This window comes from Theileria equi, assembly GCF_000342415.1.
Source record: "Theileria equi strain WA chromosome 4 map unlocalized gcontig_1105316255041, whole genome shotgun sequence".
Classification (NCBI taxonomy): Eukaryota; Apicomplexa; class Aconoidasida; order Piroplasmida; family Theileriidae; genus Theileria; species Theileria equi.
The window spans coordinates 675,745-703,286 of NW_004668225.1; the positions used below are offsets into that span (position 1 = coordinate 675,745).

The 27,542-nt window shown below is 39.7% G+C and overlaps 11 protein-coding genes and 1 non-coding gene across 12 annotated transcripts, besides 1 other annotated feature; 4 read left to right on the forward strand and 8 right to left on the reverse strand.

The window, feature by feature from the left end:
* Positions 1 to 391: 391 nt before the first annotated feature.
* Positions 392 to 1,768, reverse strand: BEWA_047780 (hypothetical protein; the record flags this gene model as incomplete). The annotated part of the gene is made up of 1 exon (XM_004831708.1): positions 392 to 1,768. One exon carries the CDS (start codon positions 1,766 to 1,768, stop codon positions 392 to 394), a length of 1,377 nt encoding a protein of 458 aa, XP_004831765.1.
* A 980-nt stretch (positions 1,769 to 2,748) lies between these two features.
* BEWA_047790 (signal peptide containing protein) lies at positions 2,749 to 3,537 on the reverse strand (the record flags this gene model as incomplete). Its single annotated transcript, XM_004831709.1, has 1 exon — positions 2,749 to 3,537. One exon carries the CDS (start codon positions 3,535 to 3,537, stop codon positions 2,749 to 2,751), a length of 789 nt encoding a protein of 262 aa, XP_004831766.1.
* Positions 3,538 to 4,425: 888 nt separating this feature from the next.
* On the forward strand, positions 4,426 to 6,291 carry BEWA_047800 (hypothetical protein; the record flags this gene model as incomplete). The annotated part of the gene is made up of 1 exon (XM_004831710.1): positions 4,426 to 6,291. One exon carries the CDS (start codon positions 4,426 to 4,428, stop codon positions 6,289 to 6,291), a length of 1,866 nt encoding a protein of 621 aa, XP_004831767.1.
* A 465-nt stretch (positions 6,292 to 6,756) lies between these two features.
* BEWA_047810 (signal peptide containing protein) lies at positions 6,757 to 8,016 on the reverse strand (the record flags this gene model as incomplete). Its single annotated transcript, XM_004831711.1, has 1 exon — positions 6,757 to 8,016. One exon carries the CDS (start codon positions 8,014 to 8,016, stop codon positions 6,757 to 6,759), a length of 1,260 nt encoding a protein of 419 aa, XP_004831768.1.
* A 1,790-nt stretch (positions 8,017 to 9,806) lies between these two features.
* BEWA_047820 (helicase family member protein) lies at positions 9,807 to 14,453 on the reverse strand (the record flags this gene model as incomplete). Its single annotated transcript, XM_004831712.1, has 1 exon — positions 9,807 to 14,453. The coding sequence occupies one exon, from the start codon at positions 14,451 to 14,453 to the stop codon at positions 9,807 to 9,809; it is 4,647 nt and encodes a 1,548-aa protein (XP_004831769.1).
* Positions 14,454 to 16,151: 1,698 nt separating this feature from the next.
* Positions 16,152 to 17,179, reverse strand: BEWA_047830 (signal peptide containing protein). Its single transcript, XM_004831713.1, has one exon. It carries the CDS (start codon positions 17,156 to 17,158, stop codon positions 16,700 to 16,702), a length of 459 nt encoding a protein of 152 aa, XP_004831770.1. The 5' UTR covers positions 17,159 to 17,179; the 3' UTR covers positions 16,152 to 16,699.
* A 290-nt stretch (positions 17,180 to 17,469) lies between these two features.
* On the reverse strand, positions 17,470 to 19,241 carry BEWA_047840 (conserved hypothetical protein). Its single transcript, XM_004831714.1, has 3 exons — positions 19,070 to 19,241; positions 18,163 to 18,477; positions 17,470 to 18,074 (listed from the first exon to the last, which is right to left on the reverse strand). Exons 1-3 carry the CDS (start codon positions 19,196 to 19,198, stop codon positions 17,580 to 17,582), a joined length of 939 nt encoding a protein of 312 aa, XP_004831771.1. The 5' UTR covers positions 19,199 to 19,241; the 3' UTR covers positions 17,470 to 17,579.
* Positions 19,242 to 19,701: 460 nt separating this feature from the next.
* Positions 19,702 to 19,773, forward strand: BEWA_047850. Its single transcript has one exon. It is a non-coding gene; the product is annotated as a tRNA-Gln (tRNA).
* Positions 19,774 to 20,674: 901 nt separating this feature from the next.
* On the forward strand, positions 20,675 to 21,897 carry BEWA_047860 (signal peptide containing protein). The gene has a single exon (XM_004831715.1). It carries the CDS (start codon positions 20,790 to 20,792, stop codon positions 21,300 to 21,302), a length of 513 nt encoding a protein of 170 aa, XP_004831772.1. The 5' UTR covers positions 20,675 to 20,789; the 3' UTR covers positions 21,303 to 21,897.
* Positions 21,898 to 22,333: 436 nt separating this feature from the next.
* BEWA_047870 (signal peptide containing protein) lies at positions 22,334 to 23,355 on the forward strand (the record flags this gene model as incomplete). The annotated part of the gene is made up of 1 exon (XM_004831716.1): positions 22,334 to 23,355. The coding sequence occupies one exon, from the start codon at positions 22,334 to 22,336 to the stop codon at positions 23,174 to 23,176; it is 843 nt and encodes a 280-aa protein (XP_004831773.1). The 3' UTR covers positions 23,177 to 23,355.
* A 10-nt stretch (positions 23,356 to 23,365) lies between these two features.
* On the reverse strand, positions 23,366 to 24,473 carry BEWA_047880 (conserved hypothetical protein; the record flags this gene model as incomplete). Its single annotated transcript, XM_004831717.1, has 7 exons — positions 23,366 to 23,433; positions 23,574 to 23,757; positions 23,789 to 23,863; positions 23,898 to 23,969; positions 24,002 to 24,252; positions 24,373 to 24,416; positions 24,469 to 24,473. 7 exons carry the CDS (start codon positions 24,471 to 24,473, stop codon positions 23,366 to 23,368), a joined length of 699 nt encoding a protein of 232 aa, XP_004831774.1.
* Positions 24,474 to 24,981: 508 nt separating this feature from the next.
* Positions 24,982 to 27,511, reverse strand: BEWA_047890 (hypothetical protein; the record flags this gene model as incomplete). Its single annotated transcript, XM_004831718.1, has 1 exon — positions 24,982 to 27,511. Exon 1 carries the CDS (start codon positions 27,394 to 27,396, stop codon positions 24,982 to 24,984), a length of 2,415 nt encoding a protein of 804 aa, XP_004831775.1. The 5' UTR covers positions 27,397 to 27,511.
* Positions 25,808 to 25,830: a microsatellite.
* Positions 27,512 to 27,542: the final 31 nt, after the last annotated feature.

Sequence of the window (27,542 nt, forward strand, 5' to 3'; positions counted from 1 at the left end):
TGTTTAAATAATTTGCAATGTTTTCCAGGACTTACCCATTCTACTCGGTGTAAACGTGTAAATGGTCACCACATGATAGTCTGTCTGAGGCTCTACTTTTAAAATACAAAACCATGAAAGACATCGTAAAACATCAATTTGTACAAATTATTCTAATTTGCTTAAAAATTAAAGATTACAACTGTGATTGCTCTGAAAAGATGAAGCAGACCTTCTCAGTTTCCTCGACTCTTGGTTTTGTAAACCAGGCGTCTAGGCGATACTACTCGTCCTAAATGTTCACACTTGTTTAAAATAGTTTACTCTCTTTAATCATCTTCCAGAGACCATTCATGGACACGCTCAGTCCATAATCTCCTAGTGCCATGGCTTCCACATCATAAAACGATCATCAACTATGTCCCCCTTTGGTCATAGATTTCCGGAGATTTTCCAGCGAGAATCTTCTGCCTTTGGCCTTTTCTTTACCTTCAGTGCCTTTGGAGGTGGACGCTGCACTTTCAGAGGGACTTGGCTTTTCCGTACTTGTTTCACTGGTCTGATCAACTTTCTTGTAAAAGCTCTCCTTGCTGATAAATTCCCACATGTGTCCAAACCTCTCTAGAAATCGGTTGTCAAACACATCTCCATTTTTGATGATGAGTTGCATGTACCTTGGAATTATGCCTTCCTTGTGTACCACAACGGATGTGCATTCAGGTTCGCGTTCCGAGTACCTCCAGAGCATGAGGTGTCCGTCCATAATGTATCTAATCTTCTTTGTAGCCCGGGGGTGAAATATAAAGGCTGGCTTCCCAAAAGGCTCATAGAAGGTTATTTTAAATAGGTCAATGTTATGTCTGGCCGAGACATCAAAGACAAGGGAAGACGAGCGGTGGTCAAATAACTGCATATATTCCGCATGAGTTATACTCTCCCAGCCCGGATTGGTGAATTTGTAATGGGCGAACCTTCGAGCTTTGCCGACATCAATGCGGGCATATGCCAACTTGTGACCCCTGTGAAAAGTATAAATGGTGAAACTTGTACAGAGTTCATTGACTGATTGTGCCTGCCAAATTAGATACGCCGTGTCCACAATGCGTGTTATGTAATTTTTCTTCCTGACTGTAAAATTTGTGTAGCGGATGCCCTCCTTGACAGACTCTACCTTGGAGAGCTTCTTACCCTCAGGCTCCCTCGCAATGTTTAGTGTCAAACCGCCTCCAGAGACCGACGATGGAAGTAGCGATAGCGTCAATAGGATTGTTAATAAACGTCCAAAGAAAATGGTAAGAAGTAGGCCTTTAGATGGCCGTCTTGCCGACATATTAGGTGAACAAGGAGTTTTGAATAAATCTTTCTTGTAAATAATTTTATTATGAGAAGGATGAAAAAATTTTGGCCCTGGATCGCCCTGAAAACCGAGTTTATTTCCAAATGCATGTGTGGTAATTTTTCTATTTTTAAAGGCATTTATCGCGATATTTCTCTCGTTCATCCCATTTATACCTCCTTTAAAACCCTCATTATCGCGATAAATGCTGAAAATTTCTGAAATATGCCCAGAATGTACTCGTCTTGACGAATTCACAGCTGGGCGAGTAGCTCGTAATTTTCGAAGCAAATGATGGCTATATTTCCTTAAAACCCGTTTCTTTTCCATCATAAAATTCCTATCCATATTCCTAACTCCTTCAAGAGTAAAACTAGTTCGCTTTACAGACGTAACATGTGAACTCTGATGGGTAACCCTTTCATCCCAACCATCATCCTTTAACATTCCCATTGAGTCATTCATCCGCCAACAACATTTATTTGAGGGAATAGAATCATCTTCTTCCGAAAATGAACTGTGCGAGTGCGATGAGTTATCCTCCAAGTCACAAAATCCAAAACCAGGAACTCCGCTGTCAGCACCTCCGAGAGTTGCATGCACATCTAAACTCATACTATTGGAGGTAATGTAATAGCTTCTATATTATTTTACCCTTTGGGCGTGTTTAAATCTAAAAATGACCTCCAGACGATAATGAAGAGGAACAACTCCTGATAAAGGAAAGGTCGAGAGGTAGCTAATAGAGGAGTTATTTTGGGACGCTCTATATAGAATAAAGAATAGGGTAAGTAATGTGTAGAAATGGCGGTCACCAGATGTACAAGGTTCTCAATTTGCATCCTCTGTACGCACTTTTGCCATGAAGGAACTCTGACCCTTCTCAACATCATCTACAATCGTGAGCGTTTAAAATGACTGTTAAAAGAAGAGTACGAGTAAAAATGAGTCAAAGGAATTTGCATGCAGGTTGATGTTCCCCTAATTGATCAGCCTATTCCCTTAAAGTGGTCAAGGTCTCATTTCCAGGTCTATTCGTACTGCGTACAATCACTGATCTAATTTCCGACTCTGTAAACCATGGAGGGATTCTTATGGTGATAAACTCACCGGATATGTCAGACAGCTAGCGGAGTAGACAAGTAGCATCGCAAGGTAGAAGAAAGATTTAAAATGACTGCATGCACTGGATGGAGTTTTCATTGGACGATAAATGGCTAGTGGAGGGTCTCTAGGACTAACCATCCATGTATGACAGATAAATGATATATTAGTATGGTTTAAGAGACTACCATTAGTTAGACATGTACACTCTCATTGGAGTATGAACAAGATACCGAATTATGGTACTGTATTGTGTCAAGAGGGAGTGTCAATGAAGAGCTACTGTACATGTTCCTAATTTTTACAATTGGAATCACTTGAATTTAAATTTACCTTTTCTTCCACTCTCCAACTTTCTCAAAGCGAGAAAATGATAATAAGTCTTCGTTCTTCCTGACATGTAACTTTATCTCTCCAGAGTCATCCTTGGGATAATATTCGCAAAGGTAACAAACATGGCCGTCACTGGCAGTCCATACTTCCAAATTTCCATCTATGATTCTTTCTATAAGATTACCAGGGTGTGGAGTAACCAAACGATTAACATCATCCTTCCCGCATTTTACAAGTTGATATTTTTCATCATCTTCCTTGAGAGAAGATAGATCCAGAGCGAACTTAGTAGGTAGATCTGTGCCAACCTTCATCTTAGATGCTATCCAGACCTTTTTGTCTCCATTCACAATTTTATTAATTTGGCTAGACTTTAAGAGGTATACTACTGCAGGAATGCCATCAACATCTGTTCTAATGGCTCCGCAGATTGATGGATCAGGTTCAGAAAGATTGAGAGTAATGGGATTAGTAGTATGTCTAGAGTAAGGTAGTCTCCTTGAATCTTCCACTGCTACATCTTCTACCTTTCCAGCATTAGATCTACGAGCCGATGACAGTGTGTACTCTACTTCATAAGCAGTTCCATGGGCCATATCCCAGACAAGTCTTTTGTCGTTCGATCCTCTTTTCCTTGTCTCCTCTACAAAATTACTGGTCACAATCTCATCCTCTGCATAGTCGTCTAGAACCTCGATAAAGAGTCCGTCAGTGGGAAGTTTGGACCTCCTGCAATGGCAGAGTCCCAGTAGACAAGTTACCAGAAGAATGGAAGCGACATTCATCTCTCCTCCAACGTTCATCCACTATGATACACCATGAGATTCTTGATTAGTATATAGTGTTTTAGGCCCATGATACTTGGAGAATATGAGTGGAGGAATGAAGAGGAAGAAAAGTAGACAGAATGGATGGGGTGAAGAGTGATAGTTCTTCCTCAGACCATAATTTCCTCTACTGAGTCTCCAAAGTATCTTTGTCACTGGAATAAAAAGGAGTAAGCCAAGCATGTAAAGTTTGGAGGGACAAAAGGCAGGAAGGATGGCGTAGTAGAGCACTTCAGACAACTTCATAACACCTTCCGTGGACTTTAAACAGGCAACTAATGGGTATTAATGGATTACTGCTGGATGGGTAGTCACTAATATTTATCCCAACGGCTTCTCCATTGTAAATTCAGCAGGACCATTGACAAATTCCCTAGAAAATACATCCAAGGATATTATATTTCCATTTCACCATAAACTATTGAGCAGTTATTATATACTCCAGGATAGTCATATCCAGTCCTTGCCCTGAACTCTTCTCCTATAACGTTCATTTCCGATGGCAGATTTTTCCTCTGATAAAATCAAAGTACTCTGGGTGTATGTTATTCTACATTACTACCATTCTAGATCCTGTGGACTTTTCAGGAGTCCAAAGAGTGCCTATATCTCCTATTCTTCCTCCTGCATCAGTGCCCATTGTTTGTTTAGACCTATACTCTTTTGTCACACCTATTGCACATTGTCTCTTGTCTCTTCTTTACATAGTTATCATCATTCATCCATACTGATCCTTCTGCTCACACCAGTTGAGACATTGATGGAGTACTACTATGGAGGAATGAATGAAGGATGATGCGAGGGGAGATAATGATACTGAGAGAAACCGGCTAGTGAAGATGTGGTATGACAAAAGATTACAAAACTCTGGATATAGATCCAAACAAACTCAGTGAACCAGGTGATGGCATAAACGGGTCCCAGAAGCATGATGGTCCACAAGGATATACTTCCTATGAATATACAAAGTCTGGAGGAGAATCATTCGAACTCAGATTTATTTCATATGAAAACGAGAAGTACCTTCCTTTTCTTCCACCAAAAGGAAAAATCTCAAAAGTCACAATCTACTACGCAAACAGAGGGACTATTCTCTTGGCTGTACAGATTGCCACCGAAAAGGATAGAAACTATTACTACATATGCAAAGATGTCAGTAAAACTGTAGACGAGGATTCGGAGTTTTATGAGTTTGTAGAAAATGGAAAGAAGAGACTCACTAATCAGGATATTAGGACAATCCTACAAAAGGTAGAAACTAACAAGTTTTACTATGAACAACTTTCGAATGATCTTAGAGGGAAGCTTTGGAGAAAAAACGATTCTACTGTAGATATTAGCAGATATCCTGGAGGATCTGGGAATAAAAAAGTTCGACAAGATGCTAAAGGAGGATATTACTACACCAATGAAGTTGGTGTAAGAGTTAATCTAACGGTGGAAAATTACCCTGATAGAGATGGCTCATACACTAAACTTACGCATACTCCTGAAAATGGTGAACTTGGAACTATAAAGCATGGTAGAGGTTTTTACTTCCTAAGACCAGAACCAACGGATGAATCCAGTGTTTCCGTCTATTACTGGAAATATGACACTACTCATGAAAAGGTTCTCCTAATTCAGCTTGGTGATGGAGACCCCTCAGTCTACTATACTACTAGTAGCAGTACTAATGGTATTGTGTGGAAAAACGATGAACATTCCAAGATAAAAGAGGATTCTCTGAAGGAGCTGAATAAGCAGAACTGTTTGAGAAATGAAGCACACGCTATAAATATATCAGAAAAAAGTGAATCTTATCAATGTCCTAGTTGTACAAAATACAAAATCGATATATTACTTGATCGTGAAAAGCAATATTATATTCATAGTTTTACTGTAACTAAAAATAAAGAATCACCTTCCATTTCCAGATTCTTTGAAGGGGATTTAGAACAAACTGGATTCCCATTTGTAGCCGGTATGAATAACATATGTGTTTATTGGTCTGAAGATAGTAGTAAGCCCTCCCTCATCTACTTCTTTATTGGAGGCTACCACTGGTACAGTAGATATCTGGGAGAGACTTTCTGGGAAAAGGAGACAAGCTTGAAGAATTCTCAGGCTAGTGAGAAGAGCAATATTCCAAATATCCTCAAGAAATATGCTACACCTAAAGTAATTTTAGATGCTTCTCATACCGAGGAAGGTAAAACGACGTATAGTCCAAGAAGAAACACCCTAACGTTCAGAGTGTCCAAAGACACTGTTGAACAATCTTACTCTCAGTATACCCACTCTAAATATCAGGATAATAAAGGTTTTAAGCTAAAGAATATTGAACATAAAGGGAACTTACTTGGTATAAACTCCGATGATCTTCTAACTGATGTAACCGTGTTTTATTGGAATAAGGATGAAAATCACTATAAACCACTGTTAATAGAACTGAAGTTGCAAACTCCAACTACATACAAGTACTACCAGAAACTTGGTAAGAATGTTGTATGGACAGAATATCCTAGATCGGAAGCAACTACTCAACTTCTTAATGAAGATCTCAAGAAAGAACTTGACAGACTAAAGGAGATACACTTTCCTGATTCTGGACTTGGTACAGGTGCTAAAGCAGGAATTGGTATTGCAAGTGTACTAGGTGGTGGAACTGCCATCGGTGTTACTGTCTGGAAATGGCCTTCTATACTCTCATTTATAATCACCCGTGTGTAGTACTCTCCCTACCCTTGGTAGGCAGTAGACACACCCTCTCTAGACTATTCTCTTGTTGGTATACTGGAATGCTAGGGAGTCTCTAACCTTAACTATTGGTATAGTACATTACTCATTTTATTATAAAGGTACATGTCCTGAGAGTTCTTCCGTCACTTGCTTGTTCTTTTTATTGCTCTTTGTGAGTGTTTTTAGTAGGGAGTCTTATGGAGTGTATCTCTAGGGACCCTATGGAAGAGTCCAGAGAATAGATGTTTTACTGATATGCAATAACACATGCTTGAATGTGTGAAAATATCATGAAAATGTAAACTAAATTTTAGATTTCTAGAGTATTTTTAAGTGTTGAAATTGCTCGGCTCTGAAATTCAGAGGGCGAGAATTAAAATTTAAAATACAAATGGATAATATCTTTGGCAATCATGACGTATAGTACTGCATTTTCGTTAATATTTGTCTAGAAGCTCATTCTTCCCACACACCATTGACTTTGGAGAAGTAGACATTCTCGATTTCACCATTATTTTCAACATCAAGTCCGACCATGTGCATGTCAGGATTTAAAAATACATGGACTCTCCTGCATCTTTCCCTCTGTTTTGCCTTCCAGAGGACCTTTTCTCCGTCCATAACTTCTATAATGTACTTTTTTCCCGTTGGAACATACATGACGTAACTCATCTCGTAGGACGAATTTTCAAGTCTTTTGATTCCAGGATTATAATCATCAGCCAGATCAAGTACTACTCCCACTCTAGTGCCCCTCTTTCTGAAGGATCTGAGGTTTGTTTTCTGACTTTCATCTACGTCGGTGTAATCCTTCCTGTTAGGTGTAACCGTGACTGGAATCTCCTCTTCGTCGACGCTTTTGAAATGCTCAGAGTACCTGTTTTTGCGGTTAATTGCGGTTTGAAGTATCTCTGGAAAGGTGGATTGGAACCAGATTCCTCCTCTTTTAGACAATGCAATGTGTTCCATCTGGCCGGCGTTATTTCGTGTGACAATGTAGAGGTGTCTCAGTCGGCAGTAATTATTCTTTCCCAGTGCCTCTTGACTCGTTATAGAGCTATCTGGTCGTTCTCCACTCAATGCTAGGATATAAACGGCCCTGTAACTTCCACTTGTGTTCCATATGGGAACTCCATTGTCCTTAAGTTCCGTTACACGATAGCCCGGATTTGGGATGAATACGACGCCTTTCTCACCATACACTGTGAGGTTAAGAGCCCTGTAGAGATAATTTGGATCCCTGTGTCTGATATCGAGGACAAATGCTGATTTAAATGTGATATCTAGTTCTAATCCATTCAGTTTGTCAGCATAGCGTTTCAGAGATTTGACCCATTTCCCTCCCTTTTGCTTGAAAAAGAGATTTTCAAGACTTGTTCCCTTTAATACGGCAATTTGTACGATGTTTGGCGTTCCATCGCTTAGATAAACTGTTACACCTACCGCCATTTCATTATTTTCATTCGATATCCAAATTACTTGGTTCTTATCAACCACGTGGTTTATAAGCCTAGAAATCGGAAGGAATAAACGAGCAGGTATTTGATCAAGTAGTCCCTCTACTACTTTGCACCCAGACTTTCTGTTTGTGTCCCTGATATCCAGGGTGGTGAATGTTTTGGAAGATAATAAACTTTGGTCAAAAGTATTTCCCTCTGAAGAGGTTACGAAAAATGAGTAAATAATAAGAATAACCAACGATTGTACGCTTTTCATTTTTGCAAACGTAATGGCTGATTTATTTATAGTAACTGAACACAATTCTTCCTCCGCCTATGGGGACCTTCCGCATGCACAATGGTACCAATAAGATAAATGACATATCCTCAGGGTTGACAAGTAGGATGAATGGATTTAAACATGGCCTTATTGAACAAACCATTTGTGTATTTGGCGAAATTGCAGCTTTAAGTGGCAAAAGAGCGAGTCCTGAATGAGCCTTTGGGAAGAATGCAGAGAACAAATAACAAATGGGTCCTTTAAGATTTATGCGAGAATTAGCCTCAAGAAAGTTATAAAGTTTATATCCTCTATTTTTAACTGATGATAAGAGAGTGATTGTAACCAATAGACTTTAGGTATGAAGAGAAATATCAGTGTGTGGATTTACAAATTAGGGCAAAGTAGAGGTCATTTATTCCAGGATTACAGGCATAGAAAAAAATTTTAAAGTTTACAAAATAGAGATTATTATATTTAAAGGGCGTATTGTTCAGGAAAGTCTACAACAATCCCGTTTACTTCCCCTGAAGCGTCAAAGCATTCCCTACCAAAAGTCACCAATTTATTCCATTTCCTTCTCCATTATGATCCTAAATGTTTTTGGAGGATAATTGTACCTTTCAAACAAACTGGTACTGGTGAACATACAAGTAAGACTATAAAATTCCCGTCCAAATCATTTATTCTTTTCAAGCCGTGGAATATAAAACTAGTCACCGTAAAATCTTACCAATACAAGAGTACAGGTCCAACTATTATTTATAAATCGTAGATTATTGTGTAAAATATCCGTATATCTGAACTATATGTATTCGCCCTTTTCATTATTCCAATCAGCGGGACAAGAATAAAACTTTGGCGTACGGCTAATTCGGACCTTAACTGGTACTATAGAATAGATGTTAATTTTTAGACAGATACAAACTGGTTTCAGCGCTAAAATAAGCAAACGATACAACGTATAAGATGGAAGAATGCTTAGGGTACTTCAAACATTCCATTCTGCAACAGATTTAAAATAAGAGATTTCCCCTAGACAAGGAACTAGAAAGAGATGACATATGCAAATGGTCCATAAAATTGGGGCAAATACCCTTGATAGCGTCGAAATATGTCCCAAATAAGATTCACAGAATGAATGCGGACCTGTGCAGTTGGTATTTTCCCCATCTAGACGGTTCATTAATGAGAGATTCCAACTAGCCTTTTGGACGTTGTATTTAAGATATAGAGGACTACAAATGGCCTTTACTTTGTTTAACTAGAGAGTTTAATTATGAACCTGGTCGCATTTCTTTTAATATCACCCATAAATTGGAGATGCTCCAACCCATTTGATGTAAACAAATACCATCTTAATTGGCATACAGCCGTTTAATCTTGGTTACTCGTTACTTACCTCGATAATAATCATTAAAAACTTGCTAAATAGGAGCAAATATATACAGAGGAAGGGATGGAAATTTGGGTATTGTAAGGATTTACCTTTGACAATTTCTCAGGACTCTACCACCATTTAAGAGACATGACAAGAGTGATACCCACTCAGATCATCTAGATGCAAACTAGTCATACTTACTCGCCCTTGTTTGAATTCATGAAATGTCGGATATAATCCGTGTATTGTCTCTAGATGTTACAATTCTAAAACAGACATCTTTATTATAGTCCAAAAACAAACTTCCAGATTTACACTCTTATTCGCAATGCATCAAGATAACTTCTTCTACTATCAAAGTATGAAAAATAAACAAGAATTAACGACAGTGGTTATTTCAAAACCATCATTTAAATAGTGGATTAATTTTCCAGTTGCTTGGAAATTCCTTATCACAAACAACCTGTTCAAATTCTTTTGCCCTGTTTGGATTGTAGACTCTTATATATTCCATGGCCAATTTTTCATGAACATGTGCGTTAATGTGTGCATAAAGTTCAATTGACCTGCGGAAAATTGCGGATTCAGCTCCATTGTACGTCATACAATTGCTCAACACGAGTTCCATTTGTTTTTTAAATGTATAAAGCGATTCTATGGAACCAAGAGAATTTAAAATGCAGGAAAGTGATATTGGATTTGAAACTCTGTCATAGTAATCTACATAAATTGACTTGTCTGGTAGGTTGACAAAGTCTATAAATCTTGCATCATTCATTGTGCTTGTTAGAACATCCTTCAGAACAATGTGCAGTGCATTGAGTTTATCACTTTTAATTTTATCCATCGGCCTATCGTTTAAATAGCGCATAAAGTAATTGAGATTACGTATGCGCTCTTGGGGATATGACAAGTCCAATGATGTTATGCTACAAATCTGTTTGTTTATTCCAGATGAATGGTCAGAAATCCCTTCATCAAATGAGTGTGTGTGCATGAGAGTTTGACTTGAACTAGGCACTCGTTGTAAAGAGAGAGAACACTTCTCTGGTACCTCGTCATCATCTTCCTCCTCATCATTTGCAAGCCCTGAAGAATGAGAACCTTGTGGAGCGTCAGAGTTTCCCACAGAGTCATTTTCAATGGATTCAATAGATGACGATTTGCTTCTAACCACTTCGTCCTCCTCTTCTTCACTCTCTCTTGACCACCCCTCATTGCTCTCTCCTACATACTCATCACATTGTTCAGGTTCGGAGGTGGAAGGAGCATAATCGCTCTTCATTAGAGAAGCATCACACTCATCAGAGGGAAAAGATGCTACCCCTGAGGTGAGAATATCATCTGATGATTCATCCACACTTCGTTTCCTCTTTTCATCTTCATTTATACTCATGTTTATGTCATGGACATTTCCAATCTTTAGCCTCTTTCCTCTTTCTAAATATTGCGCATTCTCCCTCTTGTATAGATTGCCATACTTTATCCTTTTCATGGTATTATTTAAAACATTCATACTATATAAAAATGCTTCTGAATAATCCCTAGAATTACAGCTTTCCAACAAATTTGCAAACTTGTTCATACATTCGTCAGTCGGCTCTACGGCATAAATATCATAGTCCAAAAGTATAGAATTCCAAGTATCTTCCTCTACAGAAAGCAAAATACGATCAGAATCAGTTAGGAAAATCTTTTTAGAATTTGCAATAGACTGATACAAGAATGGCGGTATAACCTTTTCTTGTATGACTCCAAACGGGTTCATCATAAATGTTTTAAAGGCCGTAAAGTAAAAGCTCTTTTTATCTTCATCATTCCTTGCCAATATTTCATCTATACGTTCAATAGTGCGTACTCCATAGGATCCATCGCATTCATTATTGCGTCTAAGGATTTTAATAACCTCCTCCTGCTTACTTCCATCTTCTACCTGTACACCATGATACTCTCCAGACTTTATCGCCAGTGCATCCTGGCTTAATTTCACGCTTGTACTTTTAAGTATATTCTCCTCAATTGTATTTGGAGTTACAAATCTTATGGTAATAACCTGCGATTTTTGTCCAATTCTATGCACTCTTGATTTTGCCTGAATATCAACCTGTGGATTCCAATCACTGTCGTAAATAATGACAGTATCAGCCGTTTGTAAGTTGAGCCCAAGTGCACCCGCCTTTGTCGAGAGAATAAAGACAAAGTAGGGACTGTTTTCCTCATTAAACTTTTTGAGACGATCAACACGTTGATCACTGTTTAGGGATCCATCGAGACGAAGATACTGATAATTTCTGTACCGCAAATAAACCTCTAAAATATCTAGCAACGACGTCATTTGACTAAAAATAAGTACTCTATGTCCAACTTGGAACAAACGAGCCAAAATTATATCAAGCATTGCAAATTTTCCACAACTCATAATTATATTATCATTACATGGGAAATTTCCAGGACAATACAGATAGGGGTGATTTATAACCTTTCTCAATTGAATCATTTTATTATGTGTAGTTTCTCTGGAAGACAAGAATTCATACAAACGTGTTTGAATTCCACTCATTGGACAGCATACAACATACTCAAAATTTAGAGGAACCTCATCTGCCACCTCATACTTTTCGCGACGCAATAAAAATGGTTTAAGAATTTTGTGTATCCTATCAATGATGAGGAGCTGCTCCTCTTCCGAAAGTGCAGCTTGTTGAGTGTCCGTATCCTTTGTACGCACAATCGATCCCAAGGGGACGTTGAACCATTCGTCGAAATTTTTTGAAGAAGCAAAAAGCTCTGGCATTAAAAAGTTCAAGAGAGCCCATAATTCATGCAGGTCATTTTGTAATGGAGTTCCAGTTAGAGCCAATCTGCGATTCACGACAAATCCCTGGTTTAAAACTTTTACGAGTTTGCTGTTTGGATTCTTGAGCCTATGGGCTTCATCCACAATAAGATATTCCCAACAAATTTTTCTCAGGTATGTTTTATCACGCAAAATAAAAGAATCAGTTGTTAGTAAAACATCAAAATTTGGTCTACAAGATCCATTTTCATACCAACGATTTCTCATGCTCTTTCTATATTCCTTTGTTCCTTCATATATGCAAATCTTGCAACTTGGAAACCAGTTTTCCAGTTCATTCTTCCAATTTCCATGAAGAGTGGAAAGGGGCGCAAGAACCATATGTACTCCACTTATACCCTTGTGATCCTTCAAATATGCTAATAATGCGATAGTCTGGATAGTTTTTCCCAATCCCATTTCATCCGCGAAAATCCCATTCAACTTATTATTATAGAGCGATACAAGCCAATTAAGACCATCCATTTGGTATTTCCGTAGCTTGCCATTTAGTGAGGGGATATCCTGTTTTATATCCTCCTTTACACAGTTTGCAACCGTATAATAACGCGTCTTGGCGTCCATGATGGACTGTACACTCGTGTCTTGGGGAGTACTAGTATCAGTCTGAAGAGTAGAATCTGAACCTTCTACGGAAGGCCGAGCAGTCTCATTTTGAGTTGCACATACTCGTGCATAGTCTGAAACCTGTCTGGCTCTAACAAGAAGGTGGGACATATAGTCCATGTACACTTCAGTTTGTTTTATAATCTGCAAAAACTTGCTCTCCTTACTTTCCTTAAGGAGTCTGAGATAATCTTCTTCATTATGAGCCCTCAAAGCTTCGAGTCTCTGTTTTTGTTTGGCACTTTCTTGCATTTCAATACGTTTGATGGCCACTTCTATTGCTCTAACTGCAGATATTGCATTTTTCCTGGAAACCTTGCGATTCTCCTTGTGTAGAGTTGTAAAGTGTCTGATATAATCTGGAAGATCCTTCCTGAATGATCTTTCCGGATGCTTAAAGTTTGGAGAGTAATCCAGGACTCTGGTTAGGGAAATCATAGACTTTAAGCTCCTTTGTAAAACCAGCAGATTTATCATATTTTCCAATCGCACCAACGAAATGTATGCGTTTTGTAAATGAGAAAATGGAATTTCGTCCTCTGGTGACGCATCTGACCCCTGATTTTGATGAACTGTTTGTAATGGAGGACTCGAAATATCATACGATGGATCTTTTTGGGAGACATTTTGCACAGGGACCTGGTTAAATGATGAATACGATTCCTTATTACCTTGCGACCCATATGTTTCTCCCTGAGTAGTATCCACCTTTTGACTACTTTCCTCATTCACCTCAACTTTACACAAATTCTCATCCGAGTCACGTGAAAAAATATAATCATAGAGCCCAGATTCCCTGGCTAAATTCTCCAAATTTTTAACAGACTCTTTTGTATTCACATGCATTACATATTCCAACATGCTCTTTAGATTGGTTACCGCGGTAAGGATGAATGTCAACTTATTTTGATCCAGATTGTCCTTGTAATCCAACCAAAAGCACCCGGGACCCCAAAAATCGCTGGATCGATGTAGTGTATCGGCTATTGTGAGAATTTCAGAAATTCCGGTGGAATCTTTCTCCACTCTATCATCCTTTTGACTCATTCCCTCCGACTTTACAGCCACTCTGTTTGGCATGCCAGGTCCAAATTCCTCCGGTTTATAATTAAATGTCCCATTAACATCAATCAGCACAGCCTCCATATTATAAGATGCATCATAGGTGGAGTCTGAAAACACCGAGTTGTAGTTTCTGCACGGCTCCTGCCGTATCGCATAATTCGATCCATTCTTTATCCCATCGCTGGCGTAGATTCCAGAATCTGCGCCAATGTGTCCATCCTCAGATGTCTGAATATTGGAGGACCTAGAGAGTAAGTCTGGCGGTACTTTTAGCCCCTTTGCCAGATAGTTTACATAAATATCAATCTGGGTCAATAGACACTCGTACTGCTGCCTGTTGAACGGATTCTGGCCATTCCCGTCCAGCTCTACCCATTCCTGTAGATTCTCACCTCGTCTGGTCCTGTAGTTGTTCAGGGCGTGCATCAGCTGTCTGTAGCGAACATCTTGAAAGTCTGACCCCGAGGATATCAGATTGCGGAGCCCACACACTATGTCTACGTATCCCAAATTCGAAACGTCCATTTTAACCTCTCTGCTGTGTGTATCAACTCTGCTTTGTCTGTCTTGTGTGTATAGCGACTCAACGCTGGCCTTGCGCCTTAATCCTGCACTATTGCGAGTAAAATGTTGTTTGTCTGTCACATCCTTTACGATTACATACACCTAGTACCATTAACCCTCGAATTTCGGTACAAATACGCAATTTACGGGTGCCAGGGATGTCCTCTACACCACGTCGTTATTCTACATAATTCTACGCTAAAACCGGCTGAATATATATAGAGTATATATTACCGAATGCTACCGACGAAATTTCAGGGGAAAACATGAACTACAGCCCAAGTTTGAGCTACACATTGACACTACAACTGTTGCCACTTTATATCTTTATTTCCCACTTTATCCTCCCAGTTTTTTGTGTACACAGAGATGAATGATTTAGGGGTGAGAATTGCGGGTTTTTCCATCCTGAAACTGATGGCAGATTGAGATGAAGACACGTACAGGTGACGCTCAGGTTCGGATGCCAAACGGTGACTTATGGATGGGAAACAGAGAGGGTATATCTAGGCCGTACCGAGGATCATGGTTAGACCGAGTTGAGAGCTCTGGAGAGGCCAGTGCCTCCCCAAGCATGCACAGAAAGCGGTGCATTCCGTTGTTCTTCTGGCGCTTATTTTGGCTTCCACTGGCCTTTTAAAGCTATACATGATGGGAAGACATCGAATTATTTGCTACATTTGCAATGATGATACGTTTAAGGCGGATGAATGAGTGGTTGTCTAGGGAGTAACTAGATAGAGGAAGTTTTGTTAATGTCAGTAGATTTTCCAATAGCCTCCACATGCGCCAGGATAGTACAGCATACAGATTTTAATGGCAACCATGGCCTGTAAATAAGACTATAAAAGGGAGTTGGCCATCCGAAACAACGTTTGATAAGCATGAGCGTTTGCAATATTCTTGATTATTTCCAGCCCGTTAAACTCTTTGCAAGAGATATTAAAAGGTAAAAGAATGGAGAAAAGCCGGTTAACTTGACACTTCAACTACTGTAATGACTTGTACCCTTGTTAAATCTACAAGGGAACTCTGTTTTTGAAAAACTAGACAAAATTCAGGAAACCTTACCAAACCAACTTTTAGTATAAACGAACCGTTCTCATTCTGGTACCAGTATATATTCTGAAAAATCCAAAATTTGCATGTTTTACTGCCAGGACGTCTCCACGGATTTAGCCTTTTTTCACAGTAAATGATGGGTATGTTATAAATTTAGCACGGACAAGGATTTATTCTGCATATAAACACTTGTTCCACTCCATCTATAAAGCGCATTTCTTGGTAATACAAATACTTTTGCTACACTTGTAAATAGCATGTTATACGACCTGCCAGTGGCTGAAAATTTTACCACGAATTGGAGCCGATTTATAATAGTTTATTGGTGATGGATTCCTTCCAGAATAGCGCCATTTTAGGGAGGAAAGGATCAAACAATTCCATGGGAATCTATGTTTTTACGCAGAACAAATGCGCATTCCACCAAGCCTGATCATACGTACTAAATTATCATGCCTTTCACAAAATTGGATTCTATACACGGGAGGTGGACACTTTATCGGTTACACAAACTTTGCATACCTCCAAAAACATTCATACCACAAAAATGTACTAGTGAATGACAAAAACTAGTTATTTGGAAAAAATTAGCTTGTAAATGTAATATTCATGCACACCCTCTTTAGGGTTAGTGTGTATGAGGAGTGCGAATTCTTTAAAGTGTGTTAGAGCTTTCGCGATTTACAAATACATTACTGCAAAATTGTGTTAAACTACCATTAAATTAGTGCATTTTTCACTATCGGAGTGTTTACTCCTGGTCAATCCATAGGCTTTTAAAATGTGCACTTATCCCGATCATCCACATGTGAATCTCCCATCTCAAAGTAATCTTCATGTGGAATGTTACTATTTAAATATCTCATAACCACCAAACATCAGTGGCTACAAGGAAGATTTCACAGGGCCTTTATCGATGCCCACGGAAACTCACGGAACCTCCCGAAATTTTAGACTGTCATTTAAATGATAAATTTGAGTATAAAATCACAAGGACATTCTACAATAAAACCAACAAAGATTGTCTTCAATCACTATGTTTGCCCTACAGATGGCACAGGATATTATTGTACATTCGGACATCACACCTCTGGAGCGTTTAACAGTTGTAAAATTCCAAACTTGAGAGCCATCTGAATGATGCACTATGGATTATCCTCTGGAGGTTTCATACTGACGAGTTTTTTGTCAAAGTCCGTCTTAGAGATGGCAGTCCATCCACTACCATTCTTCTGGAAGTGTTTGCTACCAGAAGTCCCATTTTTATCCGTATATACGGCAAGAAGATCACTTAATTCTGGCTTTTTCAAGAAATGAACGCTGGTACACTTCTGGCTAGCATCAGCTGCCTTCCATACCGATGTTTCACCTTCAGCTACAGAGTTTACAGTCTTGCCTTCCTTCACAGTCATTCTCTTATATACAAGATCACCATTTCCTTCATCTTTTAGCGTAACCAACTCTTCATCTGGACTTAAAATATCGAGAGAAATGTTTGGTTGATTTCCGGCCGCCGCTCCATTGCGTGGTCTTCTTTTCTGATTGCCTCCAGGATGGCACATTCCCCATGATAGGAAAGCTATAAAAACAACCACAGCCTTCATTTTGTAAAAGAGGTTGAATGTGACGTGTGATGGGTCATTCCTCCCTGAATGCATGGGGTGTGGAAGGAACTTGTATGCCCCTTGTTCCCTTGATTTGGCCGAAGAATAGAGACATGTAAAGACACATTCAATAGAATTTATCAATAGGAACGCAATGTGAACGTTAAAGTGGTCGTAGGTGTGAGTTCACCCAGATATACACAAGCGTCCCTTCGCTGCCCTCACGCAGAGGGTACCTAGAAACATTTCCCACACAAACACAGGCACTAGTGTACTATAGAGACAAGATATACTCGACTAATTAAAAGGCTTAGAATCCTTAGTCAATATACGCATAGAAATCGCGTCAACACAACTCATACATGCACAGCGCCGCTGCTTATCATCTACATTCACCAGTAGCTTTCCAACTAGAGAAAAGCTACAACTCTGGCATAATTGGAATATCAAACATCGTAACGTTTGGTGCCTTGCCCCCAAACCTCGCTTCTAACTGTGATGGGTGCGCCATGTCCAACAGCTTCTTGCTATTTTTGCCGCTGCTGATTACAATCTTTTCTTGAGTAACTTGTGGAATAACATTTTTAACCAAATTCCAAATGCACGACAGGATGAACGGTGCATTTATGATGAACATCTGGGACAGCCTAGCCCTATAGTTTACAGAAAGTGATTTAGCGATTTGTTTCAAGAGAGCGACCTGGATGTTAAAGAGATTTGTGCCATCCAAGTCGATAATCACCTTCCATTGTTCCACCCTTCCTGGAACCAACAACTTCTCAATGCACAGCTCGAGCATGAAGTAGATTGTTTTCAGAATTGCTTCGTGACGGTTTTTGTCCATTAGTGCAGAACGCATGACAATAATCGGTCTCATGAATTTGTCACGTCCATGAATGTAAACGAACCCCCTCGCCTGAAAATACACGTGAAGGTTGAGAATATGCAAAGGGTACAGCATCAGAGTAATTTAGACTTGCATCCAAAAGACTAGTAAAACTTACAATTTCCGATTCAACATCTATTCTTCTAATGGGTAGAGTGCTCTTTCTCCATTTCAAGTGATTATACATATCATTCAGGACGTCTGGGTACGAGTAGTCATTGCTGATGAGGTACCTCAGCAAATACCCGTCATTTCCAAATACTGTATTATTGAATCTCCTAGAAAAAGATTCAATAGCCAATCCTGACTCCAACTGCGGCCCATCCAACTTTTGTGTCGCAAATATTTTAAACGCATGAATGTGTTCCTTTTCAAAATCAGTGAACTCTACGTCCGAAAAGATGAAGCGAATTTTAGCTCCACTCTTTGTAGTCTGTAGGTTTATATGAGCATGAATGCGTGAATAGTAGGTGAGTATTCAACCGGTGACTATCCAACCGTAATGCGTAGCAAAGCGGAGGACTGGCGACCTCTGGGAGCCTAATAAAGAGTAGGATTAGGGTCATTGCTGGAGTGCAACGAGTGGAATAGTGATGGAGACTCTTACTCCAGAAGCCTACTAGTGAGTCACTAGTCTCCCCCTTGTACAGCGTAGAGATCACCATTGAGTCAAGGGTGTCAGAACGAGTACCTTCCTCAATTCACCATCCTTGACCGCGTAACATCCGTTCTAGACACCAATACAATGTAAACATTCCAACATCTACACTAGATACCCGTTCCGTCTTGTCACAGGCAGGTCATGTGCTGGCATGAGCACAAATTCTCCATTTGCCTGGGCCCTGTATATTTTTGGCCCCTAAAAACATCCATTAGGACGATTCGAAGCTCATTTATGCCCCGCTATGGTCGTCACTGCTCCCTTTGGCCGGATGGTCGTACGTTTCGCCCGGTCCGTTGGTCCTTCACCGAGCTGGCACCACCGGCTGAATACTCGCCTGGTGTATGTAAAATGGTAAACTTACAGATTTGATGAGTTCCTCTGTCGGTTTAAACTCCCTGACGTAATCTGGAATTACGATAGAATCTAGAATGGGATCGTCATACTCGCTCTTTTTGCGTTTATCGATCTTACTTACAGTTGGCGCAGTCATTTTAAATCTACATGTTCTTCGGAGCAGCCCAAAGGTAACAAATGGCATCGCTAATGCACCACGTGGGTACATCGCATGATCGGAGCACACCCCGCCTGCATTTTCAGAATTTTCCGTCCCTCACCAGTTCCAGAGTCAAGTCACAATTTCCCTTCGTTTATCCCTCGACTTTTTGCCGCTTTAGGTCCAGGTGTGTGAGAGACCAAAACGGGCGCTCCGCGCGTCCGGCGGCTCCTTGGGCGAAATTTCCACCCCGACCTCCCGAGTGAACCATTTTCCACCCTTAGCTCTACATTTGCACCTCGTGTGAAGTCATTGGCCGCTGTGTCCCAAAGAGTAAGGCGAAGGGGTGAACATAATGTGAGCTATGGCGAATAGCGGCAACCAGTAGTTTAGCATAGCTACGAATAGATCAGTATGATAGTACAACTCTAGTAAACTTGTGTAGAAAAAAGGGCAGCAAGATTCTGGTATATAAGCCAAAAATTGAGGCCCCCGGAGTAGGTTTCGTAGTGTAGTGGTGATCACCGTGGACTCTGAATCCACTAACCCGGGTTCGAGTCCCGGCGAGACCTTTTGCTGTATGGTCCTCTTTTCTCACCAAAATGGTAACTTTACATTTAATTGCCATGCATTACTGTCACGCTTGCATTTAGGATCTCCATTTCTTAGGGTTGACAAGTTGGCTCCCCAGTCCATAAAGGTTTCTGAATTATGCATGTCTTGATGTTGCAGGCTGGTAGGGTACTCTATAGCTCGTTTCCCCAAGGGACAATTATTCAGCCAGGCAGTAGATGGCAGAGTCACCATATGGAGTGGAGAATGAGGTGAGGGTCTACCGGAGCACCCTCAAGTGTTTGTGATAAGGATGCTGAGGATGGAGGACCAAAGCATGTGGAGTTCTAAATGAGCAAAGACGAGAATATTACATCAGTCACAACTTCATTACCTCATCCATCTCTAGACATTAAAGTGTTCCACTGTTGGATTGTTGTCCATGGTAGAGTGGACTAAATAGACCGGAATGGAGTCTTGCTCTAATGTGTAAATTTTAGGATATACCTGATGTTGTCATTCATCAAAGAGAGCCCATAATAGTCCACATGGAGGTTACTACAATGATCTTCGGGAGGAAGGATAGGGAGGTAACAAGGCTCTCTTGCAGACTCACTGCTTGGAGAAAGACCGTGGAAAGTAGCTTCTTTAGCATATTATCAATGGTACAAGGACATTGAAAGGGTACTACAAAAAGTTTGAGACTAGGGGAATAAATATGGAAGGTTCCGTGAGGAGAGAGTACAAGGTCATTTATCGAGGCTACCCTGCTCTCTATTTCGTCATCTCTCGGTGTGAACCAGAAACTATTATAGCATAATGGAATATAGCTAATTTGATTCCTACTAATCCCTCATTAGTGCGGAAATGTTTCTTCCTCTTGGCCATTCATGGACCCCAGATCTCCAGGAATAAACTGCTATAGGAGGAACATTAAGGCCATTCCTATTCTTCTCATGGAGGCGGACTCTACATTCAAGGCCGCGAAACTTCCTGGCTTCTAACCGGACGAGGTTCCTGAGGACTACTCGGCAACATGAAGATTCCGGTTTTGTTCTCATTCATTCTTATTTCTCTGTACACCAATGCAGTTAAATCCATAGGATCTAGTTCTAAAAACAAGAATGATGAAAGTAAAGCAAATACAGAGGTTAAGAATGAAGTTGTAGAGGCAGCAGCTTCCACTGTAAGTGGAGATATAGCTATCGACACGTCTGCAATTGATATTTCAAGACCTGAAACATCAAACATCTATGGACTTGATTTTGGAGCAGATGATGTGAAATCAAAAACCTTTTATCCAGGAAATAGCATCTATACAACTCGCGTTTTAGATAATGGAGTACTGATCTGGGAAGGTAAAGGGGAAGAGAAATGCCAAACAGTGGAGTTTTATTCTAAAGGAGACTCCAAGTTGTTAAAGCTTTTAATCATTGTGGGAAGTTCTTCTAACGTCGGTAACGTCTACTTTGAGAAAGTTAATGGTAAGTGGAAGAATATAGAAAAGGGAGTTGACTTTGATAAGAAACTTGAAGGATTAAATAAATGAGTAGATCAGCGATAACTTAGTACCTACATGTCATTAGTAAAACCAAAAGTTGGTAGATTTAACACATGGAATCACAAACAACCGATCTGGTTTATGTATAACCTAATCGCATTTCTTGTATCATGTAGATGGACTAGGTGTATTAGTACACTAACTTTATAGTCTCTACATCCTTCTTAGACGAGTCTAAGTTGCTCGTTCAAAACTGTTGAGGATCAGACAAATCTACTGACTCCAGGAATGGATCTAAACTCACTCTTCTTGAGCTAGTAGACTTGTGATCATTAAAAGTACGTTATTTCATGCTGTATAACTATGAATAGCCCTTTTACCATGGATGTAAAGGGAACTTTTGGTACAAAAGTGGAAGTATAAGGATAGCGAATTGATTAAAATTAAGCCAGTGAATTACCACAAGGAATGAAGCGGATGTTATCCACGGAAATATCTCAAGCATGAATATTCTTTAAACAAGACTACTGAATGCGGTTTGGATAGTTCCTCAAGATTTAAAAAATAATGCAGTAAATCCTAGAGACAAATATCTAGGTTAAGTCCACCTTTTAATCAGTATAATCCAATGTTTTGTCTTTATTCTTATCCACTACCCAGCTATTCATAAGCATCTAAGATGTTTCCCGCCTTTATATTTAATGCGAGTTTGGAATCAATAAGGCCCTTTTAATGACATTTATGTACGGACAAAGAGACAGGTCCTTATGCATAAACCACGGAGACAGCAGACGGTTCGGTTCACGATGATTGCTGATAGACAAGAGGTTATCTATATGGTAGAATGGTAGTGATGGTGATAAAGGTTATAGTTCCTCTAAGAATTCTCATCATTAGGAAGAGATAGGGAGGCAGAACGAAACCTCTGTTTTTTTAACTACCACAAAGGATTTATTCGAGATCAATATCCCTATTTAGGAGGGTCTGGAAGAGCCTATTATTGTCTATTCTTCCTCTACCCCATGCATTCACATTATACGGGAAGGATTTTTTCATTACTATTGCGTTAATATCGCAAAATGAAGATTTCATGTGCTATCTATCTTGTGCTTCTCGCTAAAACATCCTTGTCTCATGCCTCAAAGCCGTCTGGAGCCGAGGGAAATGACACTAGAGACGAGACACCTGTTTCCAGAGGAAATGAAGTGTCTAATGAAGAACACGGAAGCGGTCTAGGTGCTTCTGCTCCAACTAAAACTCTCCCAGCTAAGGGAGGAAATGTTGCTACTGGTGGATCTGGAGATCAGTCTTTTGACAACTTGCAGGGCAAAGCTTTTGTAGCACATTATCAAGGGTTTGAAAGGCAACCACTGCCACCTACTCTTACCCTCGATATCTTGCACCCGCATGATTATGTAACACTGACAGATAGAGATATCGCTTTTTCCGGGGACTGGGAAAGAACATTTCACTATAAGTTAGGTGATTTTACTGAAGTTTCAGAAGGAGGACAGACAATATGGAAAGCTGGGAATGATGGTAAGCACTGTTCATTTGTGAGAACAGTTATTAATGGCCAAAATCCTAAATCCATGTCATTGATTGTCAGAGGTAACAATGAAGTTGATGTACAATTTTTCACGAGAGATGATAGTGGAAAATGGAATCATGTGCCAAAAAAACATGTGCTCTCTGTGCCAGAAAATGGTCAAGGTACTAAAGATACTACTGCTGAAGATACTGCTCCTGCTTCTAAACCCACTGAAGTTCTTGCTACTCCTACTGCTGAAACTACTACTGAACAAACTACTCCTACTCAAGCTGAATCTGGTGATAATCCTGATGCTAAACCATATGAAAGTAAGCAAAAGGTACAAGCTCCCAATGATGCCCCTGCGGAAAAGAAAAATAACAAAGTCTAAAACATAGGGCTACCCATAACATTCCCACTGATAAAAAGTTACCTTGGCATAGAAATGGACAAAAGATCGCAAATGGCAAATCATAAATTCAGACAAGTGATAATGGGTTCGAATAAAATAAATGACAACACGAACACGTGGCACTCGCTTTAAAAGTAGCCCTAATTTGTCTGACCATTTTCTATACCATTACGTATTGTATATTTCTTTCAACTGAACCGTTACATTAAAGGGTTTAATCCCAGTTCCATAGTAACCTAGTGATTTAGACTTTTAAGTCCATTTAGTAGAGACTCAGACCGAACCTATTCCTTCATTGGTGCTGAAATTTCTTTATTATAGCCACTGGATATATCATCTAAACCTGTATACATCATCCAGTGGATTCTCAAAATACCTTCAATGTGCGACATATCACCGATTTGTGGTTCCTCTCTTTCTCCCGTTTGACTAGTTTCCTCATCAAAGTTGAGATTGCTAGTTGCATTCTCTTCAAGGGAGTTGAATGCCTCATCCAGTATACTTTCGTCTAGCATAGAAAACTCGAGATCCAGGGTGCCTTCGTCGATATCCTCTGGGACCTACAAAGAATAGAAGGACGTCTCTACAAACCTCGTATTGTCTTCCCAAGACATCAGATATTTCCTCCGCATACATGTTCATGTCTTCAATCTCGTCTTGCAGTTTCTGAAGAGCGTGAGTTATCCACAAGGGAGAATACCTCAATTTTGGCGAGATTGACCTTTTTAGCCTCCTTCTTCATTGTCTTTAGAGAGGTAGCCAAAGCATCCTTCTAGGAAGTTTTATGAGCATAAGATGGCATACCATGAGATTGGCGGTCTTTATTTGGGCATGGGTATATTCAGAGCGATCGATATTAAGCTGCGTGGCTACAAGACTGTCCCGCTGCGTCTCATATACCTTTCTTCTCTGTAATATCTCAGACGCTTTTTTCTTGGCCAAAGAAGTTGCAGATGGTGCCCTAGCCGATGCCATTGCAGTTTTGATTTTTGCGAGTTCCAAATTGCATGCATTGATTTTGGCGTCCAACGCGGATATTTTCTCCCCAATTTGACCTGCATGATGTTAAATTTACCGTAAGGACTCTAAATGCAAGGCTCAAATCATGGGTAGTGAGATACGGAAACTGGCTGACCCAGAGGAGCCAATGGAGGTACGCGATTAAATGGACATACCTGACGTTTCTTCCAAGGAAGGTCCGGGCTTTTTCCTCAGAAACCTATGATGATACGGTTAACTCGGGAAAATTGTGACAAATCATGGCAAAATACCTCATTATCCCAAATACACTAAATCTGGACTAAAATCGAAGATGGCTGGACAAAATTCTAAAAATATTCTACAAACTGCAAGGATAGACGATATTTTACAAGTATTTTGGCGTATTTTACAATTTAAAGATTGTTAATACAGGTATTGGATGAGTACACCAAGATTCCACACACGCACATTTAAAAGTGCACAAATTTCGAGCTTAAACTGCTCATATATAACCGTCTGGGTACCTCCAGCGCTTCATTATGTCCTTGTAGCTACAAAAATGTGTGAATATGTGAATGGAGTGTAGCGGAATGAATGGACGACCAAAGGGAGCTAGGCAATTATACTTTAGTATATTAGCCTCTGTATTCGCAAGGTTTTGTAGATGGAGGAACGATGATGACTGGAAGTGTAAGATTCTCCTTAATATACTCCATATCCTTCAATCATCTATGATAATCCTCCATTAGACCAACTACTCAGTATAGATTCCCTAGTCTCCCTACTGGAGAATCCATAGGGTCCTAAATCTGTCGTACCCAAGGATCTCCCTTAGAACGATTATAAAGTTTCCATCCTACAAAACAAGCCAAGGCAGAAGTGCCAAGAATACCCGTAGTTACAGAGATGGTAGTCTTAATAATTTCAGGAGGATTAGAACCAGGAGAATATGGTTGAGGAGGGCCAAGACCAGAGACTGAGGATTGTTGAGCAAAATGGTGAACTAAAGCTTGAATAGTTTGTGTTTCAGTAGTAGGTTTAGGAGTTGCTCTTCCAATTAAGTTTTTAAAATCAAAACCATCATACCATGACGAACCAAAACTTATAGTCCCCTTACCAGGGCCTCCTTCAACTTCAGGTTTTTTAATAGCAGGTGGACCTGCTTCTCCTTTATCACCCTGTTCATGTTTACCAGCAGAACCGGAAAGTCTAGATGAGGATCGATCAATAGAGCCTGATTCTCCAGGTAAGTATTGATAAGCAGAATAAGTTCCTCCAGGAAGAGCAGTAATACCCCTATAACCACATAGTCCAGGAGCACCTTTTTCACCATGAGAATCAGTATCTCCTTTGTTTTCTTTAACTTCAGTTTTAGGAAGAGGTGGAGTAGTTGGAGCAGGAACAGAACCAGGAGGAGCAGCTCCACCAAGGCCTACTTCAGTTTTATCAGCATCACTTCTATCAGTTTCTTGTAGGAGAATCTTAGTCTCAGACTCAGTATCAGGAACCTGGTCAGATAAGTCAGCTGCTGGAACTTCAGTAGTTTTTTCAAGAGATTCATCTTGAAGTTTTTGAATGGGAGCTTCTAGTTCTGCAGATTTAGCTTTAACTTCTTCAGCATGAGTTTTATCCTCTTCTTCTTCTTCTTCTTCAGTTTCCCCAGATCGTGTTTGTCCTAGTTCTTGTTGTGGTTGTATCTCCTCTACTTTCTTATCTTCTGGACATTGAAGTCCTAGATTCTCCATAATGTCATCTAGAAATTTTTTAAGAGCACCCTTAGAATAAGCTTCTTGTGGTGATTTTCTATTTAGGTTAACATACCTGTACTCTTCTTGCCACTCTTCTTCATTATTCGATCTACCGTACCACTTATGAGTCTTTCCATCATCACTGCCCACATAGACCAGAAGAGGTGTTTTGGTAGCATTATCATTAGGATCAGTGCAAGAGGCAAAGAAGACAACTAGTTCTGTGACCTCCCATATCGGAAAGGATACCTTGGGACCACCTTTGAAATCAGTTATAGTAAATGTCTTGGTCTCTCCATCATTCTTATAGGTGTGCCTAAAGGCTCCGTATCCGGTTGGTACATGACCATTGTAACCAGTAACTTGTACTTCCTTATGAGAGTTTTCATTTGTGCACTTTTCTTTCTTTATCACCTCTTTACAGTACTTATTTTCATAATTTCCAGTCTTTACTGAGACATTTATCTCTACTGTTTGGAAGAGTTTACACTTATGCTCTTGAAGCTTGAGCGGAAGTTCTTTTTCAGAAAGTTCTAGCAAACCATTATCAGGAGGAGTTTCAGGTATTATCATACTCCACTTGGTGTTGTCGTTGTCACTTAGATTCCCATCATTACCAAGAGGCACTAGGCCGCTACTAAAAACACCAACTTCCATCACAAGAGGCTTTGTATGCTTCTTATCTTCCTTCCAATAATATACTGTAAGATTTTTAATCTCCTCACTAAGTGGCATGGGTCCGTCCTCATAATCTTTCAATTTAAGAACAACATCTTTGTATTTAACGGATTTTACATCAGCATTGTACGAATGCTTGTACTTTTTATATCCAGGAACACTGTTCTTCTCTTCAGAAACTGTGATATCGTATCTTCCACAGACAGGACAAGAGTATTTTTTCTCAACATCACTGTTCTGAAAAATATCAACATAATGAGGTGCGTGGAGTTTGCAGGTGAGCTTGTCTAATGCATTTTTAAAATCTTTCTGTGCTTGAGCTCCATTGTAAAATTTGCTACCATCAATATTCTTCCATCTAGTATTTGCAGGTGCTTTAGGTTCCAAACTTTGTTCGTCTTCTTCAGTATCATCTGCGTCTGCGTTGGAATACCAGTGGTATGTACTATTGTCTTTGATTCTAAGTAGAAGAGGCTTCTTTATGATGTCATTATTGCTGTCATAGGTTCTGCTATAGAAGACTGAAAGCTCAGTGATAGTCTCATGTTTATCGGTAAGTAAAGACCCATATGCATTTTTGAGTTCATCTCCATCATATTTTAGATTAGTTATCTTTATTCCATTACTCTTATGACGACATACTTTGCAAGCTGCCCCCTTAGTTTTGATGTCTACATTTCTCAAATATGCCTTAAAACCATGCTTGATACATGTTTTTTTTGTACCTCTACCCTTTACTTTCTTATCATTCTGTTGGCATTTGTGCTTGATATCTACACCTATTGATGACATTCATAATGCTACCTTCTTCCTAACTTCCAACCTTATATGTTTCAAGGTAGCACTATCTAGTCATTACCCATTAGACAACCATACATTCATCCTCCCTCACAACTAGCTCCCTGTCAGAGGGTGTCCACAGAACAAGATGAACAACT

Coding starts and splice junctions, on each gene's coding strand:
- BEWA_047830 (XM_004831713.1), bottom strand. CDS start 17,158: ATGAAGGCTGTGGTTGTTTTTATAGCTTTCCTATCATGGGGAATGTGC.
- BEWA_047840 (XM_004831714.1), bottom strand. CDS start 19,198: ATGACTGCGCCAACTGTAAGTAAGATCGATAAACGCAAAAAGAGCGAG. Junction 18,478..19,069: donor CAGAGGAACTCATCAAATCT/GTAAGTTTACCA, acceptor ATAAACCTACAG/ACTACAAAGAGTGGAGCTAA. Junction 18,075..18,162: donor TAGATGTTGAATCGGAAATT/GTAAGTTTTACT, acceptor GTGTATTTTCAG/GCGAGGGGGTTCGTTTACAT.
- BEWA_047860 (XM_004831715.1), top strand. CDS start 20,790: ATGAAGATTCCGGTTTTGTTCTCATTCATTCTTATTTCTCTGTACACC.